General features: G+C 39.7%; 1 protein-coding gene across 9 annotated transcripts in view; it reads left to right on the top strand.

Moving 5' to 3' along the window:
* The window catches only part of IQSEC1 (IQ motif and Sec7 domain ArfGEF 1), a 440,052-nt gene that overhangs the window by 181,952 nt on the left and 239,290 nt on the right, over positions 1-18,810 (top strand). Inside the window, exon 1 of one of the 9 annotated variants that reach the window (XM_089678732.1) lies at positions 8,489-8,605. The exons of 7 other annotated variants lie outside the window; for them this stretch is intronic. In XM_089678732.1, coding sequence (XP_089534858.1) covers positions 8,505-8,605 — 101 coding nt within the window. In that variant the 5' untranslated portion in view covers positions 8,489-8,504. Of the gene's footprint in view, positions 1-8,488; positions 8,606-8,711; positions 8,816-18,810 lie in introns of those variants that run through there. One more of the 9 variants, XM_089678741.1, reaches the window with a different exon arrangement.

Here is an 18,810-nt window from a genome sequence, read left to right as displayed (position 1 = left end):
CTGCTGCTCTTTCACTGTCCAGTCAGTAGGCTGAGGGCAGGAAGATGACATATTATATTACTTCGGGGCCTATTCTTACTCGTCAGTTATCATGTAGCATTTTGCTGTATTAAATAAATCAAAACATTACAAATAGAATTCCCATTCTTTTCTATGTGGCTAGGTCACGTCTATATGCTGCAGTTTGGAGTGAAAGATAAGTGGAAATTATCCTGGCTAATTAAAAGCCACGTGTGTGTTATTGCACATAATGTGTGTATATAGAAAAGTGTAAATGCAACCTTAATGTAACCAAGAAAGTGGAATTACCATTCTGGCTTTACTGTCTGGCAGGGCTGTGTAAATCTCAGGACTGGATGGACAGAAATATAAATTATTTGGCAAGTAAAACATCTTCCTTATATGTATACCGATCAGCCAATACCGAGCAGGTTGCCCTTTTGCCATCAAAACCTGTCAGAGCATGGACTCCACTAGACGTCTGAAGGTATGCTGTGGTGTCTGGCACCAAGTTTTCAGTTGGGCTCTGAGAAATAAGGGATCTCCCTTTGAAACGCATCAGTCTTATACAGAGAGTCTCCCTTTCAGTGGGATTTGCACGCTACTTGAACTCTTGTGATCCACTCTTGGACATTACATGCTTTTTATTTTGCTACGTTTGTGAGTATACATCTTATTATAATAAAATTGCTTTTATTGCTGAGGTAATGCGCAAGGTTGGTGCGCTTTCTTTTGTTGTTATTTGCAGTACTGGTCAGGCTTCCCCAGCCTTGCTAAAGAGCTGCACAACCTTTGATCCTTTGGTGGATTGGTTATTATGGAGGTCGGTCAATCCCACCTTTTCCTGATCTGGGTCTCTGAATGCAGGAGATGTTGTCTTGGTTTTACCAAGTTGTCAGTAGTAGGTCCTTTAAGTCACACTGCCTCCACCAGCTTGCCTTCTTCCATGAGTGCATACTGGTGCTATCTCTTTCCCATGTAAGCAGCGCACACAGACCTGGCCATCCACATGATGTAAGAGAAAATGTGATTCATCTGACCATGCCACCTTCTTCTTTTGCTCTGTGGTCAAGCTCCGATGGCTCACATACCCATTGTAGGCACTTTTGGCTGTGGACATGGGTCACCATGGGCACGTTGACTGGTCTGTGGCTACGCAGTCTCATATGCAGCGAACTGCAATGTGCTGTTCTATCAGAACCAACATTAACTTTTTCATCAATTTGAGCTACAGTAGTTCTTCTTTTGTATTGGACTACACAGCCAGTTTTCACTCCCCACATGCGTCAATGAACCTTGGCCGCCCATGACCCTGCCACAAATTCCCTGGTTTTCCTTCCTTTTAGTGAGACCTGACCACTGCAGTTTTGGAGTTGCTATGACCCAGTCCTCAGGCCATTACAATTTGGCACTTGTTAAAGCTGTTGAGATCCTTACACTTGGCCATTTTTTCTGTTTTCAACACATCAATGTTCTGGGACAACATGGTCACCTGGTGCCTAATATATCCCACCCGTTTCAGATACCATTGTAATAAGATAATCAATGTTGTTCACTTTACCTGTCAGTGGTGATAATGTTATGGCTGATCTGTGTATTTCATCTGTATAATTAGATGTTTTCCTGGGGTTCAGTTAGAAATATTTCCTCAAAGTTACTCAGTTCACATTTCCTTGTGCAACATTGATCTTTGCTGTGTGTTTGATCGCAAATTGAAATACTTATTATTCTCAATGCCAGTTTTTCCTCTTATTTTTGACGTTTGCTGGATATCATCCTGGAATTTTCTGATTTATTGGTTGTATTTATATACAGTTCCATGAAAAAGTATTCATACCCCTTGAAATGTTATACATTTTGTCATGTTACATTCAAAAACGTAAATATATTTTATTGGGATTTTATGTGACAACAATGGCTTTTTGCCACTCTTCTGTAAAGGCCAGATTTGTGGAGTGCATGACTAATAGTTGTCCTGCAATCCTCCCACCTAAGCTGTGGATCTCTGCAGCTCCTCCAGAATTACCACGGGCCTCTTGGCTGCTTCACTGATTAATGCTTTCCTTGCCCGGCCTGTCAGTTTAAGTGGATGACCATATCTTGATATGTTTGAAGTTGTGCCATACGCTTTCCATTTTTGGATGATGGATTGAACAGAGCTCCGTGAGATGTTCAAAGCTTGGGATATTTTTTATAACCTAACCCTGCTGTAAACTTCGCCACAACTTTATCCCTGACCTGTCTGATGTGTTCCTTGGCCTTCATGACGCTGTTTGTTCACTAATGTTCTCTAGCAAACCTCTGAGGGCTTCACAGAACAGCTGTATTTATACTTAAATTACACACAGGTGAACTCTCTTTTCTAATTAGGTGACTTCTGAAGGCAATTGGTTCCATTAGATTTTACTTAAGGGTATCAGAATATTGAGGGCTGAATACAAATGCATGCCACGCTTTTCAGATATTTATTTTTAAAAAACATTTTGAAAACCATTTCTTATTTTCCTTTCACTTCACAATTTTGTGCCACTTTGTGTTGGTCTATCACATAAAATCCCATTTCCGTTTTTGGTTGTAACATGACAAAATGTGGAAAATTTCAAGAGGTATGAATACTTTTTCAAGGCACTGTACCTGTACAGGTTATGCTTGTATTTTGAAAAGTCAAAAACTTCTTGGGAATTAAATATTTCCTCCACATTCACAACCTAGACCGTGTCTGACAGTCACCAGCTCTCTGCTCACTGAAGGTTGAGAACTGAGCAATCAGTGGTCTTTGATCACTCAGTTCTCAGTTTTAGCGGCAGCGGAGGACAGAGGCAGCATCAGATTGATGGTAGGCAAGTATAAATGTTTGTTTTGTTTTTTTTTACAAACCCATACTTCTCTTTTAAGGTATGGTAAAAGGTAAGCACAACTTGAAAACTAGCAACGTTTCCCGCCTCCTGGCCTCTACATGAGTAATCAATGTTTAGCTGCATGTCTATCTGTCTGGCTGGTGAAGCTTCATATTGATGTTTTATCCCACAGCTGGGTGTGTGCATTCTTTTGAGGATAGGGTCTGGCCATGGAGAATGACCGTCCCGGACTTCAGCTTGGCACATGTACTGGATTACCATAATTCATCTAGGCAGTGAAAACTTTCCTGTTTCTTGTGTGTATGGAGATTAGTGATCCATATACTGTACTATATTTATTTATTTATTTCAGGTACTTATATAGTGCCGTCAATTTACGCAGCGCTTTACATATATATTACATTCACATCAGTCCCTAACCCTCAAGGAGCGTACAATCTAAGGTCCCTAACTCATATCCATACATACACATACTAGGGACAATTTTAGACAGGATCCAGTTAACCTACCGGCATGTCTTTGGAGTGTGGGAGGCAACCGGAGTACCCAGAGGAAACCCACGCAGGCACAGGGAGAACATGCAAACTCCAGGCAGGTGATGCCGTGGTGGGGATTTGAACCAATGACCCTAGTACTAACAGGCGGAAGTGCTAACCACTAAGCCACTGTGCTGCCCCACTATATAGTATGTGTGTGGGGATCTTGCACTTTTTTAAGGAATTTCCCTGAACATTTGAACCAAAAAACATTCTTGCTTCTTATATTCTCCAAATCGAAAAGTAAACCTTAATGTAGAACTATAAGCCTTGTACACACGTTGAGAATATCAGACAAATGATCCTCCATTTTTTTTTGCATGCTAGCCTCATACGGAAAGTTATAAAAATGTTCGCACGACACAATACAACTTCAGAAGTTAGGTAATATGTTGTATTGTATTCTAATGTATTCTTTCGTTTTTGAGAATGCCTGGTCTTAGTGTTCTGATTTTTTTTCAGACGAATACTGTACCGATTAAACAAAAATCATTCGTTCTGGCATCATAAAATTTTCATGTTTGTCCCTTTGGATAATTTCATAGGAACTGTCATGATCAGCTCTCGAAAGCTGAGTACTAACAAACAGATGATTGTACAATCGCTTCGAAAACGGTAGGGTCATAACCCCTGTCAGATTTTTTTTTTTTTTTGCCATCTGTGTCACATTGAGATTTCCCTTCACTACCTGTCCCATAGCCAAAACTAGAAATGAGAGTAAATCCCTGCATATTAGGGGAATTTCTTTGGAGCCCCCCAGGTCACCAGAACTCCCCATTGGAAGATTTCCCCTGTATTACTTTTCTGGGGACAACCAAAAATCTGGGATTTTATTTTACTTTCACTTTCAATGATAATGGTAAACAGGATAAATAGAGTGGGTGAATCTCCCTAACAAGGGACAAAGCAATAAAAACCTAGTAAGTGTTTTTAATAATCTCCACTCTATCCAAAACTAGTTTTTTTCAGTTAGGGCTTGTTCATACTTGACTCAAAATGCTCTTAACAAGTGGACATAAAGTGTTAATGCGCATTAATAGGTGCATTTGGCTTGCATTAAATGCGCTACCCCAAATGCCCTATGTGCGTTTTTGCCGCGTTTGACACATGTTAAAATCGCACCATAAACACCTTTTTTTAAAAAAAAAATAAACTGTAATATTATTTATGCGCCGCAAATGTGCCGCAAATGCACTTGCAGCGCATTACCATAGACTTCAATGGAAGGAGTTAAAGGCTTCAACTCCTTCAAACTCGACATGGGGCTTCAGTTCTGAAGCAACGCAACGCTAACACTTCATGTTTTGATCATATGTGCTATCCATATAATTTGCATAGGAGTTGGAGTAGCAGTAAAACATCCCTCAAATGCCTGCTTTTCAATGCTAGTGTGAACTAGGCCTTATACGTTAAGGCAGTGGTCTCCAGATGTGACCATTTGCCTGCCTTAATCTGGCACTATTCCACCAGCTTGCACCAATGATAAAGCCCCATTCCCCCTACTGACACCATCAATAGGACAATATTCTTGTCATTGATATTAACAATGAGGAACTATTCCTGTTAAAACCATTATTGGGGCACTGATGGGGCATTTTCTACTCCCACTGGCCACAGTTTGGCCCCCTAAAGGCTGAAGGACAATACACTGGTCCTTTTGCATAGAAAGTTTGCAGACCCCTGCTTTAAGGTGTCTACAGGAAGCATAGATACTTGATAGTAATTTATTTTTTGTCTAGACTGCTGTACTGCATCAGCTCATCCAACTCACTTTTGTCTGTAACCTGATCCTAGAACATACATGCAAGTGACACTGGAAGTTTCTGTCCCTCACACACGGCAGGCCTGATGTAAAAAAATGCCAGTATTAACAAGTCCCAGCCACCGGTCAGAATTATTCCTGCCTCGCAAGTTTAAATGATTGGTGATGCAAGAAGCAAAAAGAAGTTACACAGCAGCACAAGCATGAAAACACAGTTGCAGTATTTACTGGATAGCATTCGTAATTTGTTTCACTGCTTGACTAGGGTCACTTTTGTTTTTTTGTTTTCTGTTTTTTTTTGAGTTGTCAGGATCTACTTGCCAGCCATGTTTTCCAAATTCTTTATTTAAGGTATGACTGGGGTCACTTTTTAGCCTTTTAATTTCAGGAATGGACAGTACTCATGGGGATGACCTTTCTTCTTCTGCATGACAGTGTAGAAATACTTAGTGTCCCAATAAAAATTGTAACATCTATCTTTCTCACAGTTGAGCCTGCCCAGGGCTGAGTATTGTTTGCATTCTCCTTTACTGTACTCGAAAATCCTTTCATACAATATATTGCAGGCCTAGCCATAGAATACGATGGCCATCCCAGGCACACAAGGGTGTGCTAGCTAGGTCCATCTCATTTGTAAGATTCTTAGAAAGAGATGATGTAATTGTAATTAGGAATGGCAAATCTTCACCCCTTCTGTCCTGAGGAATGTTAGAGGAACTGTCTGTTCCCCAAAAAAACTACAAATCCAAACTGCAGACCCCTGGCAATAGGAGAGGTAATATGCACATCTTTTCTGCTGCCCCCATCTCTTACCTTACCTCTGTTCAAGCACTGAAGTGTCCATCAGACTTCAACACTTCCAAAAATGTCAGATGCCTTGTGGCCCACCCTGTTCTTTACACCAACCCATACATCACTGCAGGACTTGGCACTGGGACATAGGATCAAAGTATAGACATTCAGATATTTACATGTTCAGGTACATATATTTGAATGCAGTCTGTCCGCATCCGAATCTTTTCATTTGATCTGCGCAAATGTGCACTCTGGGATGCGCATGGAGGTCCATGCAGGTCAGTTAAGCCAGCTACCTGTCATTAATTTCAACAGGCTGCCTGCACAGAACACCTGTGCACGCCAGTTGGCTGAAGACAGCCCTTTGCATGGATGTACGGATTAGTATGCCTGTGTGAATGATATTTAATACATTAGTCCGCTAGTTCACTTTGCAGCAGAGCTCCCACTGTTGATCCAAATTGACTCTTTGGGCTGGTCGATGTAGGGATCTGCGGGAGAAACCACAGCAGCCAGCAGGGGACATGATATTCCACACATCTGGAAGTGTGGATAGGATCAGTGCCTAACAGAGCTGCTAAAGAGCAAAGTTTTTGCAAACAGGCCAAAGGACAGATGTATAGAGCTGCTTTTTTTTCCTTATGTTAGTGCTCTTATAACTTTGTTGACACCCTGATAGGGTCTGTTTAATACACAGGTCAGTGAGGGCTTGTTACCTTTTTTTATTTTACTGCATGTGAAATATTTGTGAATAGTTGAAAGTCAATAACCTGGCCATGGTTCTACCTTAATGAAATAGTGAAAAATCATATATGTTTGGATATAACACAGTAATTATGGAAAACTTGCATAATAAAGTCCGCCAGCCAAATTGTCTTTCTTTTTATTGTGTAAGAAGTATTTTTTGTTACCTGCAACTTTTTTGTGAGCTTTCCTGGTGACATCTGGACAAGTAACAAGGTAGAAGGATATCACTGAGACAGGAAGGTACAAACAGAAGTAAAAAGCTAACTGATATTCTGACGCTGCCCTGCTCTACTAAAGGATACCCTTTTATTTTCTGACTTTGAGATACTGTGTCACTGGGACAGTGAGGGCATGAGGGTAACTCTTATGCCGGACATAGATGGTTTGAAAATCGGCCGATTTTTCGCCCGAAAGATTAATTTTCGCACTGTTAGTGGGTTAATTGGACGGCCGGTTTTCGGGTTTTTTGCACTTTTGGATTATCGGTCATGTTGGAAAATTTGTGGAAAACGACCGATTTTCGCGGCAATAATGGCCAAATCGTATGATTGTTTTAACGGAAAAAAAATATGCGCATAAGCCGTGACCTGGAAGGAACAGACGTTTTGGCTGTTATATGGGGTGAACTTTATGACTTGGTCGGCCGATTTTTGTAATCGTTGGTGGTGACGTTGGTTTAACGAACGACCGATTTTTCGTTTATCATTCGAAAAAATTACCAATGAGGCCACAGACAGCAATAAAAACATTCTCCAAACAAGATAGGCTTTAAAACCAACTTTGACGCATTTCACATAATGTCCATGCTTGTGTATTCTGTCTGTCTCTGGTATGAAGTACACTGAGACATTGAAGACAGTTACATAGCTACATTAAGCAATAGAAGTCTAAATTACAGCACTAAATAAACAAACAGTAGGTGTTATGTAGGCTATATATGTCAGTTTATAACTATCTTCAGTTCTTGGCATCTGTAGACTGTGACGAAAACAGCACAGCTCACTGTTTGACGGCTGTTATGAATGTAAAACGACTTTTGTCACGCCTTGCAGCTTTGCAAGAGTTAAGTTCTTGTGTAGTAAAACCAGTTTTAAGGAAGTCCTAGCTGATGTCATGTATGGAATGTCTGATGTGTACACCTCTCACCACTGTACTCAACATAAACAAGGTTTCTCCAGAAAGATTTCAGACACCTTGCTAAGTTTGGCACCTTTTACAACGCATTCAGAAAATTCACAGGGAATCTCTGCTTCAGGGCACAAACATCATATCATTCTGATGCATATTTGATGAGATTTTTCTGATTTATAGAGCACAGATGTCTATTACCGTGGAATGTGGATATATGGGGATTCTCTGTAAGTGCCACTGAGTTTCTTTTAGCTGTGGAATATTATAATCGTTTATGGTCTGCATTCACTGTTATGGTGTTTGTCCTTGGTTTGAAATAATCCAAGACTTATCCTTGTCTTTGATTTTTAAGAAGCTCTGGGACATAAGATTTTGATTAATTAATATTTGCCTACATTTGTGAACATATCTGTGTCTACAGCAGTCACAATTTTATATACATTTTTCTGAAATGAAATCCTTTGATGCATCTAGATTGGGTTTTGTAAACACTTGAGACACAGCGAGCAGTTTAATTCCATTAAGTAACCATCCTTGTGAAGCAAAGACTCATTTAATTCCATTAAGTCACGTGCTGCATCATCTGTTATGTACAGTTCAGCTCCAATCGCTTAAGCCGCGGAATGTGTCTTGTAAGGATGAAGAGCCCTTTGACCTTGCAATAAGGTTTTCTTAATGTCTGCAATCACCACCGAGATTGCGAATTGCCCCGGTTTTAGTGGACAAGCTATTGAACAGAGGAAGCTATACGGTCCAGCCCTTCGCCACAATGTTAGGTAAATGTGCTGATCAGTACAGTATGATATGTCTTGCATGTTGTTCGACAATGAGGGACTGACTTAGCTGCATCCTCCTATTCAAGCAGAAGTGCTTTGTGTTTCCTGTGTCATTACGGAATATCCACTGCAAAGTGACACAGGCAACGCTTTACCTGGAAAGCCGATTGTCTTTCTTTTTTGCCAGATTTTCCACAGATGGAATCAGAGGTAGGTGACTGATGCAGTGCAGGGCACGGTGCCGCAGGAGACACAACAATGATTAAACAGAGCAGTTTAGCAGCAGTGATCGTCTGCAATGTCTGCCGTTTTGCATGTCATGGAGAAGGCTCATCTGTGCAAACGCAGAGTATTGTTCTTCATTAACCCTTGTCAGGCTGGTTGTGGAGCCATTATAGGGATCTGTCTAGTCTCTGCTGTCTTCAGATGTGCCTGGCCTGTTGAAATATTATTTAGGCATTTTGATTCTTTAAATCAAACATCACAGGTCCTTTGAACAATGGGTTTGCAGAAGCTAGTCTAAAATGTCTTACTTTAAATTGTTACTAAAAATATATATATATATATATATATATATATATATATATATATACTGTGTTTATTTGTAGAATGTAGTACACTGATGTAAGAAAGGGACATTGTCTTTCTAACAGCATATGTTTAAATCAAATGTTATAGATTTACTTTAATAACTAGTTGGGACTGTACAGCAAACAGTATGGATATGTTTCATTGATGATCCTGTAGTGGTGCTAGCAGTGGCAGCTCATTTGCAAACATGTATATTTTATAAAATATTTTCATAGGCTTTTAAAGTAAGGATGATCCAATAGATGTATAATACTCACATTGTTGTTTTCTGTACTTGATTGTCTATAGAGGCCCCTACAAATGTTGAGGGGCTAGGAAGGGGCCTAAGCTGCAAAACATTTAGTTATACACTCATATGGCAAGCTCTTTCAGGTGTAGATGTTTGCAGTCTTAACTTCTGGATAATGCAAAGGTCAAAAGAAATTCTACGTGATGACCACATAACACATACATACAGTGGCTTTGTGGTGGGTTTTTGATAAATTAGTTTACCTAATAAGGTCAGTAGCTAACCACTTGATGGATGTAAGCAACCTGTACTCCTTCCAGGTGTTACTGGACCGTATGAGAAATCGAACAATGTATACAGATGTTCAGAGGCACACATGCCCTACTGCCTTCCGATGAACAGCATTCATTGAATTCAGTTTACTACATAGTGAAAAGAGCTCAAAAAATTTTGTACTGTGCAATGAACATGGAGGTAATGGAGGTAAGGTTACTCATACACTGAACTGGATCTGGTGTTCATTTTAAGTTCTGGTACAGTACCATGCTTTTAAGAAGTTATAGAACAAAAAAAAGAAATGCATATCTTTCCTGAAGATACCACTGCTCGGCGGCCTTACACAGGGCAATCATGTGACCAAAATTTTTGAGTATGACCACTGGAGCTAACCCATACTTTTGGATCTGTTGTCCAGTAGAAGTTCCACTGCACTACCATACTTTCTAGAGGTGATGGAACCTTTGTAGCAGATACCACTGTTCTGGGATCCCACCCCACAGTTGACAGTTTAACTCTGATCCTCCAATGCTGCACAAATAATGTGATTCATTGTAACTGACATCTGTGGGATTCCAAAGCCATATTATTTACAGCGAGACTAAGCAATTTAGGTCTCCTGTTCCTTACATTTTGCTAGACAGAAGAGCAAAGTAGTGTGGAAGTGGCCTTAATGATACCTGTGTGCTAATGAAACACAGACTTGTCTCTGCTGTCCTGCTCTGTTACCATACCAAAGATTTATGTTGTTATAATTAGGAGCAGCACTGCCATGTACGTCATGATGGTGATCCCTTCTGGCATATTGCCACCCAATCTTATTAACAAGCCTTGATTAACCAGTTTAAAGTAGTACTTTGGAGGTGCTGATGACTTGTGATATTTCCCATTTATTCATATTGTCATCAAAACTTGACTTATTTGCTGTACTAAAGAAGAATGTATAAGATCTGTAAATGTGTCAAATAGATGAATGTCAGGTAATAGACAGTGCTATTAGTTGTCTACACTGGACTTTGTGTAGAAAATATTTTTATTTCATCAGTAGGATGTAGTGGGATGCCACCTCTTCTCTGTACTTAAAGCAGAACTAAAGGCAGATATACTTACCTTTTCAACATTTCCTCCGGCACTGGCATCGTGCTCGTTTTCAAGCCTTTTCATTGGCCGGTGTGCAGCTAAGCTTACATTTTGGGGATCAGAATGATCAGGCAGGTTGGTGTAGTTTATAGAAGAAGAGACATTGCATGTATTTTCTGCAATAAAAAGCCTGCCTGCCCACAGTGAGTTACGATGGAACTTTAGTTCTGTTTTAAAATGACATGAAATGAAAAGCCAACATTTCCTATGCATGATACGGGAATATAGCAGTATGAGGGACGGTATGTTGTAAATATAAAAATACTGTTTTCAAATACCTCTCTTATTCCTTGTACAACCTGGTCATGTGTCGATTTTTTTTACCTGCTCCACATCACGCTGTGCAGTAGGTAGGCAGAGCAAGCAGGAAACTTCTGGTGCATCCTGCAGATGTCACTGCAGGAGGTTTTCTTACATTTTTCCAGTAGTGCCCAGCACTGATTGGCACTATAGCGGTCACTGGCTGTAATACACAGAGCTGCAGCCACCCACAGACTGATGTAAAAAGTCATGTGGTGCTGCTTGAGTAGGAGGAAGATGAAGAATAGCTCCACTGCGGGGAAAGGACAAGAGCATACGCAGTGCAAGTGGCAACATAGCACCCTGAGAATCAGCTGCTATAACGTTCCCATGTAAATGGCAGGATCAACCAGAAATTTACCAAAAATTAAATAAAAATTGAGAGGTTTAGACCCTAGGTAGAGGTGATAACTGTAAATCAATTAGGACACAGAAAATGTATGCATTTAATGACACTTAAAGTGTTACTAAACCCAGGACCCCACATTCACTAAATCTGGTCTCCCGCAGTAGACAGAACATGGAAGTGCAATTATTTTAGTAAATATAAACTGCTAAATACCTTTTCTCATTAGCAGTTAGAGCAGTCTTGTGACTTCTATCAGTATCCAGCAGAGCACTGGTTAAAACTTGTAGGAGTTTTCATTTTGCTTTAGGAGGATGCAGAACCCCTGACCTCTGTCATGTTTTTTAATTTTTGTCATATTTTTCTTTGTCTTTTCCCATTGGAGAGATGTTCCTTTCCACTCCAGGGGACAAGTCAATGAAAATCTCTCGGAAGTGATGAAAAATCCTTTCTTGGACAACTATCACAGGAACAGGTATTCCCACTCCATTCCCCCCAGACTGACAATGCTGCTGTCCAAAGACACCCCTGTGCTCCTTTACCAGAGGGAGGGGGGCATTCTAAAACACTAGATGTATTACTGGCCAGATCACCAGGTGAAAACAGAGAGAAAAACCTAAAAAAAGAAAACTGTAAAGAAGTTACTTTTATGGTTTAGCGTTTGATACCTCTTTCAAGTCAATATAGAATGGAGTGTTGCAGCCAGCTTTTCTTGGTGCTACTTAACTTAGTAGGGAACAGTAGCGATTGGGACAGGTGTTCTTACTGTTTTGATTAATGTTCCTTCAAGACTGATCAGCTGATCAGGACATTTTTTAGGGCCTAATAGAACTATTATAAATTCCATGTTAAACTGGAAACACCAGCTAGATTCAGTTTGCATCATTTAAAATGTATTTCCATGCAAACAGCTAAATACACAGTTGAACGACATGCAGTATGTGAACTGTTTAACCTTTAGATTGTTTGGTTGTTTATCTGTTTAGCCATTGGTAGATTGCAGACCACAATTTAAAAAAAAAAAGATTCCCCAACAAATATTGCTCGGAGTTATATTTTTCCATACTTCCAAGTTTCCCCTGGATGTTTTCCTCATAACACTGTTGATGTATTACCAAAAGCCTATAATATTTCCTCTCATTCTGTTCTTAGAGTAGCTGAAAATGGCTATTGTCAACAATATGCATACCTCATCATCTTTATTATTTCAAATATTTCAAATAGAACACCTTCCAAAACGTTCTGCTTTAGTACACCTAATGAGCAAAACCTGGCACTTTTAATTATTATATTTTCTCTTTTTTTCTGTCTCTGAACTTTTTCTAATATCATGGCTGAGCCAACTGCTGATGCACCATCCAATGAGACTGCACCATTAACTTGCTAGCCCAGGTTCATTTGTGCAAAATACTGGAGCTTTCCTATAAAATCAGGAAAACGTAGGCCTTTACTGATGTCCCAGATGTTCTCCACTCTGGGAACCAGGCACCATCTTAACCAAGCTGCTGACAGAAAATTGCAATGACCACCATATTATTCTCAAAGGCCACTGATAAAAACAATACATATTATTTGGGGAGTCTAAGTAATTTTCTAACAAAAAAATTTAGATTTTTACTTGTAAACAAAAAGTTTCAGAACAGGCTTGGTCTCTTCAAGTGACTAAAAGACCAGGGCTTGCAAATTGCTCATGTTTGATCAATTAAAATAAAAATATAAACTCCCAAATCACTATTATTTCCATTATCTTTAATGACACCATTCATACCAATTTCAATTTAGCAACTTGACCATTAAGACTCAGCCTTTTGGTCCTTGAAAACCTGTTGCAAATACAGTTGCCGGTTATAACCGGCAGCTGTCACAGAGCAGAGCGGGGCTGATCAGCAAGCACTTATAATCAGTTCCCTGTGGTGTTGCCCATTGTGCCACCCAGCAGTGACCATCAGTGCCACCCAGCAGTGCCCATCAGTGCCTCCCACCAGTGCCCCCCAGCAGTGCTGCCCAGCAGTTGTGCCGCTAGTCAGCACCGTCCATCAGTGCCGCCCATCGGTGACCATCATTGCTGCATATCAGTGCAGCATCATCAGTGCCTCCTCATCAGTGTCCACCAGTGCAGCCTATCAGTGCTGCTTATCAGTGCAGCCTCATCAACGCACATCAGTGCAGGAGAAAAATTACCTGTTTTCTAAATTTTATAAGAGAAACAAAGAAAAACTTTTTTTTTTCAAAATGTTTTATCTTTTTTTTTGCAAAAAAATAAAACACCCAGAGGTGATTAAATACCACCAAAAGAAATATCTATTTTGTGAAAAAAATTATAAAAATTTCCTATGGGTACAATGTTGCATGACTGCGCAATTGTCATTCAAAGTGCGACAGCGCTGAAAGCTGAAAATTGGCCTGGGCATGAAGAGGGTATACGTGCCCTGTAGGAAAGTATTTAAAGTGCCTCTGATTAACCCCAAATAAAGTTCAGCTGTTCTAGTAGGTCTTTCCTGACATTTTCTTGGTCGCATCCTACAGCAAAAGCCATGGTCCACACATAGCTTCCAAAGCATCAGTCAGGAGAAGGGTACAAAAGAATTTCCAAGGCATTAGATATACGATGAAACACAGTGAAGACCGTTATCATCAAGTGGAGAAAATATGGCGCAACAGTGACATTACCAAGAACTGGACGTCCCTCCATTTATGAAACGACGAGAAGAAAACTGGTCAGGGAGGCTGCCAAGAGGCCTACAGCAACATTAAAGGAGCTGCAGGAATATCTGGCAAGTACTGGCTGTGTGGTATATGTGACAACAATCTCCTGTATTCTTCATATGTCTGGGCTATGGGGTAGAGTGTTAAGCTGGAAGCCTTTTCTTACGGAAAAAAAAACAGCCAAGCCCGGCTCAATTTTGCAAAAACACATCTGAAGTCTCCCATAGCATGTGGGAAAATGTGTTATGGTTTGATGAAATCAAGGTTGAACTTTTTGGCCATAATTCCAAAAGATATGTTTGGCGCAAAAGCAACACTGCACATCACCAAAAGAACACCATATCTACAGTGAAGCATGGTGGTGGCAGCATCATGCTTTGGGGCTGTTTTTCTTCAGCTGGAATTGGGGCCTTAGTCAAGGTAGAGGGAATTATGAACAGTTCCAAATACCAGTCAATAGTGGCACAAAACCTTCAAGCTTTTGCTAGAAAGTTGAACATGAAAAGGAACTTCATCTTTCAGCATGACGACCCAAAGTATACATCCAAATCAACAAAGGAATGGCTTCCCCAGAGGAAGATTCAAATTTTGGAACGACTCAGCCAGAGCCCAGACCTGAATCCAATGGAAAATCTGTGGGGTGATCTGAAGAGGGTTGTTCACAGGAGATGCCCTCGCAATCTGACAAATTTGAAGTGTTTTTGCAAGGAAGAGTTGGCAAATATTGCCAAGTCAAGATGTGCCATGATGATAGACTCATACCCAAAAAGACTGAGTGCTGTAATAAAATCAAAAGGTGCTTCAACAAAGTATTAGTTTAAGGGTGTGCACACTTGTGCAACCATATTATTTTAGTTTTTTTATTTTTTCTTCTCCCCACATAAAAGATTTAAGTTTGTTGTACAGTTTATAGGTTACATTAAAAGTGGAGAAAGTTTTGAAATTATTTATCTTTGTCTCATTTGTTTACATCACAGAAACCTAACATTTTAACAGGGGTGCAGACTTTTTATATCCACTTTAGATCATTTGTACATGTTGATTTTATCATAACAAATCTTTATTGTTTGATTTCAGGTCCACTTTAAGACACGCATAAAAATTCAAACACATCTTGAGAATTCTTTGCAAACCCATTTATTGGCAAATGGTATATTTACTATGATAACTGAATCCCCACTATATACCATAGCTTACTGATTAGCTGTATAGGTCTCGTTTATCTTACACGTTTTTGCCAAAGCATTGCAAACAGAGGGAAAAGGAGGCTGATACTGTGACAATAAGTCTACATTGCAACGCACCTTTTACTGAGACCAGATTATCAAAGGAAACTTATACGGAGATAATTATTAGGACTGCCAGGTTTTTTTGTTTACCTTATGAGGTTTGTGCATCATACAGTGCCTTGAAAAAAGTATTCATACCCCTTGAAATTTCCACATTTTGTTGGTTACAACCAAAAACGTAAATATATTTTATTGGGATTTTATGTGATAGACCGACACAAAGTGGTACATAATTGTGAAGTGAAGGAAAAATGATAAATGGTTTTCACATTTTTAAAAAAATAAATATCTGAAAAGTGTGGCATGCATTTGTATTCAGCCCCCCTGAGTCAATACTCTGTAGAACCAAGTTGAGCTGCAATTACAGCTGCAAGTCTTTTTGGGGATGTCTCTACCAGCTTTGCACATCTAGAGAGGGAAATGTTTGCCCATTCTTCTTTGCAAAATAGCTCAAGCTCTGTCAGATTGGATGGAGAGCGTCTGTGAATAGCAATTTTCAAGTCTTGCCACAGATTCTCAATTGGATTTAGTTCTGAACTTTGATTAAGCCATTCTACCACATTAATTTGATATAAACCATTCCATTGTAGCTCTGGCTGTATGTTTAGGGTCGTTGTGCTGCTGGAAGGAGAACCTTCGCCCCAGTCTCAAGTCTTTTTCAGACTTTAACAGGTTTTCTTCTACAATTGCCCTGTATTTGGCTCCTTCCATCCTCCCATCAACTTTGGCCAGCTTCCCTGTCCCTGCTGAAGAAAAGCATCCCTACAACATGATGTTGCCACCACCATGTTTCATGGTGGGGATGGTGTTGAACTGTGTTTTCCACCACACATAGTGTTTTACTTTTAGGCCAAAGAGTTCAATTTTGATCTCATCTGACCAGAGCACCTTCTTCCACATGTTTGCTGTGTCCCCCACATAGCTTCTTGCAAACAGGACTTTTTACGGCTTTCTTTTAACAATGACTTTCTTCCATAAAGAACAGATTTGTGGAGTGCACGACTAATAGTTGTCCTGTGGACAGATTCTCCCACCTGAGCTGTGGATCTCTGCAGCTCCTCCAGAGTTACTATGGGCCTCTTAGCTGCTTCTGTGATTAATGCTGTCCTTGCCTGGCCTGTCAATTTAGATGGATGGCCATGTCTTGATAGGTTTGCAGTTGAGCCATGCTCTTTCCATTTTCAGATGATGATTCAAAGCTTGGGATTTTTTTCATAACCTTGCTTTAAACTTCTCCCCAACTTTTATCACTGACCTGTCTGGTGTGTTCCTTCACCTTCATGATGCTGTTTGTTCACTAATGTTCTCTAGCAAACCTCTGAGGGCTTCATAGAACAGCTATATTTATACTGAGATTAACTTACGCACAGGGGAACTCTATTTACTAATTAGATGACTTCTGAAGGCAATTGGTTCCACTATATTTTAGTTAGGGGTATCAGAGTATTGGGGGCTGAATACAAATGCACGCCACACTTTTCAGATATTTATTTGTAAAAAATTTCGAAAACCATTTATCATTTTCCTTCCACTTAACAATTATGTGCCACTTTGTGTTGGTCTATCGCATAAAATCCCAATAAAATACATTTACGTTTTGGTTGTAACATGACAAAATGTGGAAAATGTCAAGGGGTATGAATACTTTTTTCAAGGCACTGTACCTGTACAGGTTATGCTTGTATTTTTAAAAAACGCAAATAAAAACTTATTGAGAATGAAATATTTCCTCCACACTAACAACCTAGACCGTGTGAAATAATGCTTTATTAATCAATACGTAAAGCAGAATTATAGCCAAAGCTATAAGGGGTATGAATACTTTTTGAAGGCACTGTATAGTAGCTGGATTTCATGTTTAGACTGTCATACGAGAACCTTTAGTTGCGCTTTAACAGATTTTTCCGATTTCTCATAAATGTTCCACTTCAAATCCCTGTTCATTTACCATCCAGACCTAGGCCCCTATTTCTCTAATGTGCACCTGAATAAATGTCTTTCTCTTTTTTTTTTATGGAAATGCTTGACACGTTTAATAACGTAAAATGCAGGCTAGACCCTTTATATATTTCCTGCATCACCTATCTCATTATATTTCTATTAATATTATGTTTTTTCCTGTGCTGTTGGCTGTGCATTATACATTAGAACTCATTTTAAAACTTCTTTGAACATCACATTTCATTTAATTGACGGAAAATAATTATTTCTTTAATCTCCTACCCTGGCGAATAAAATAGAGATGGTAACACATTGCCTACTTTCACAGAAGGTTTCTGCTTTCAACTAGAATATGGCATAGCCACCTGTATGTTTTTTTATTGCTGATCAGCCAATCAGCCCTTGGGAATGAGTCTCTGAAGAATGTTGGGTTTTACTAGATAGCTCAACTTAATTCTGCAGACGTTTGTTTTATGTTTAAAAAGTGTATTTCCTCTCCCACATATACCTTAAATGTTTATTTTTTTAAGTATTTAATAAATCTACAGCAGCCCGTTTCCTAAAGTCATGGGTAAAGCACGATGGGTTATATATCTTTTTTCATTTAGGCTGGATTCACATCTTGCCTTGTAAAAACCCACAATTTTATGTGTTACTGCAATGCATGTCAACGTGCTATATATGTCTGTTGTGGTTCCTTTTAATTCATTCTGAAGGACAGCTTAATGCAAATATGCAGTGTTGATCAACAAACTTGTACTTCAGCCCAATCCAATGCTTGCATCTGAATGTACATGTGTTGTTGCACTCTGCCCAGGCCTGATAAATGCAGGTACGTTTTAGTGTGCGCTGAGTAAATGGGTTTTAACACATCAAATAGTAGTGCACCAAAGAATGTGTATGTTGATATGCATGGAGTGGTGTGAGTGAATTAGAGTAACCTTTTTCATGGATGTCAATGTAATGTCACAGAAAATGGTCATGGATTGGATATACTATAATAAATGAGCAGATACTGCATGCTACAGGAGACTGTTAGAAATTGGGGACACATCACAAGAGACTGCTAGAGATGACCAGGGGCAGACTGACAACTCATGGGGCCCCCAGGCAATAGGGGATCATGGGGCCCCTGTGTCCTTGCCCAAACTCAAAAAAGCCTATGAAAAAGGTACCAGGGGCATCTCATGGGGCCCCCTACTGACCCTGGGCCCTCGGGCAGTGCCCGAGTTTCCAAATGGCCAGTCCGCCCCTGGAGATGACTGACATTACAGTCTCTTTACAAGTCAGCTCCCATTATAGTCCTCTAAAAATTACCAGTACTACATTTGGTTTTCCTCCCAAAAAGATTCTGTTTTAAATATTGTATTAAAAAAAAAAAAACCAA

The sequence above is a fragment of the Staurois parvus genome, unplaced genomic scaffold (assembly GCF_062004578.1).
Source record: "Staurois parvus isolate SC_StPar_1 unplaced genomic scaffold, SC_StPar_1.0 ptg000209l, whole genome shotgun sequence".
In the NCBI taxonomy this organism is placed as follows: domain Eukaryota; kingdom Metazoa; phylum Chordata; class Amphibia; order Anura; family Ranidae; genus Staurois; species Staurois parvus.
Note: the sequence above shows the minus strand (reverse complement) of the source record. Positions and strands in the feature narration are given on the sequence as shown.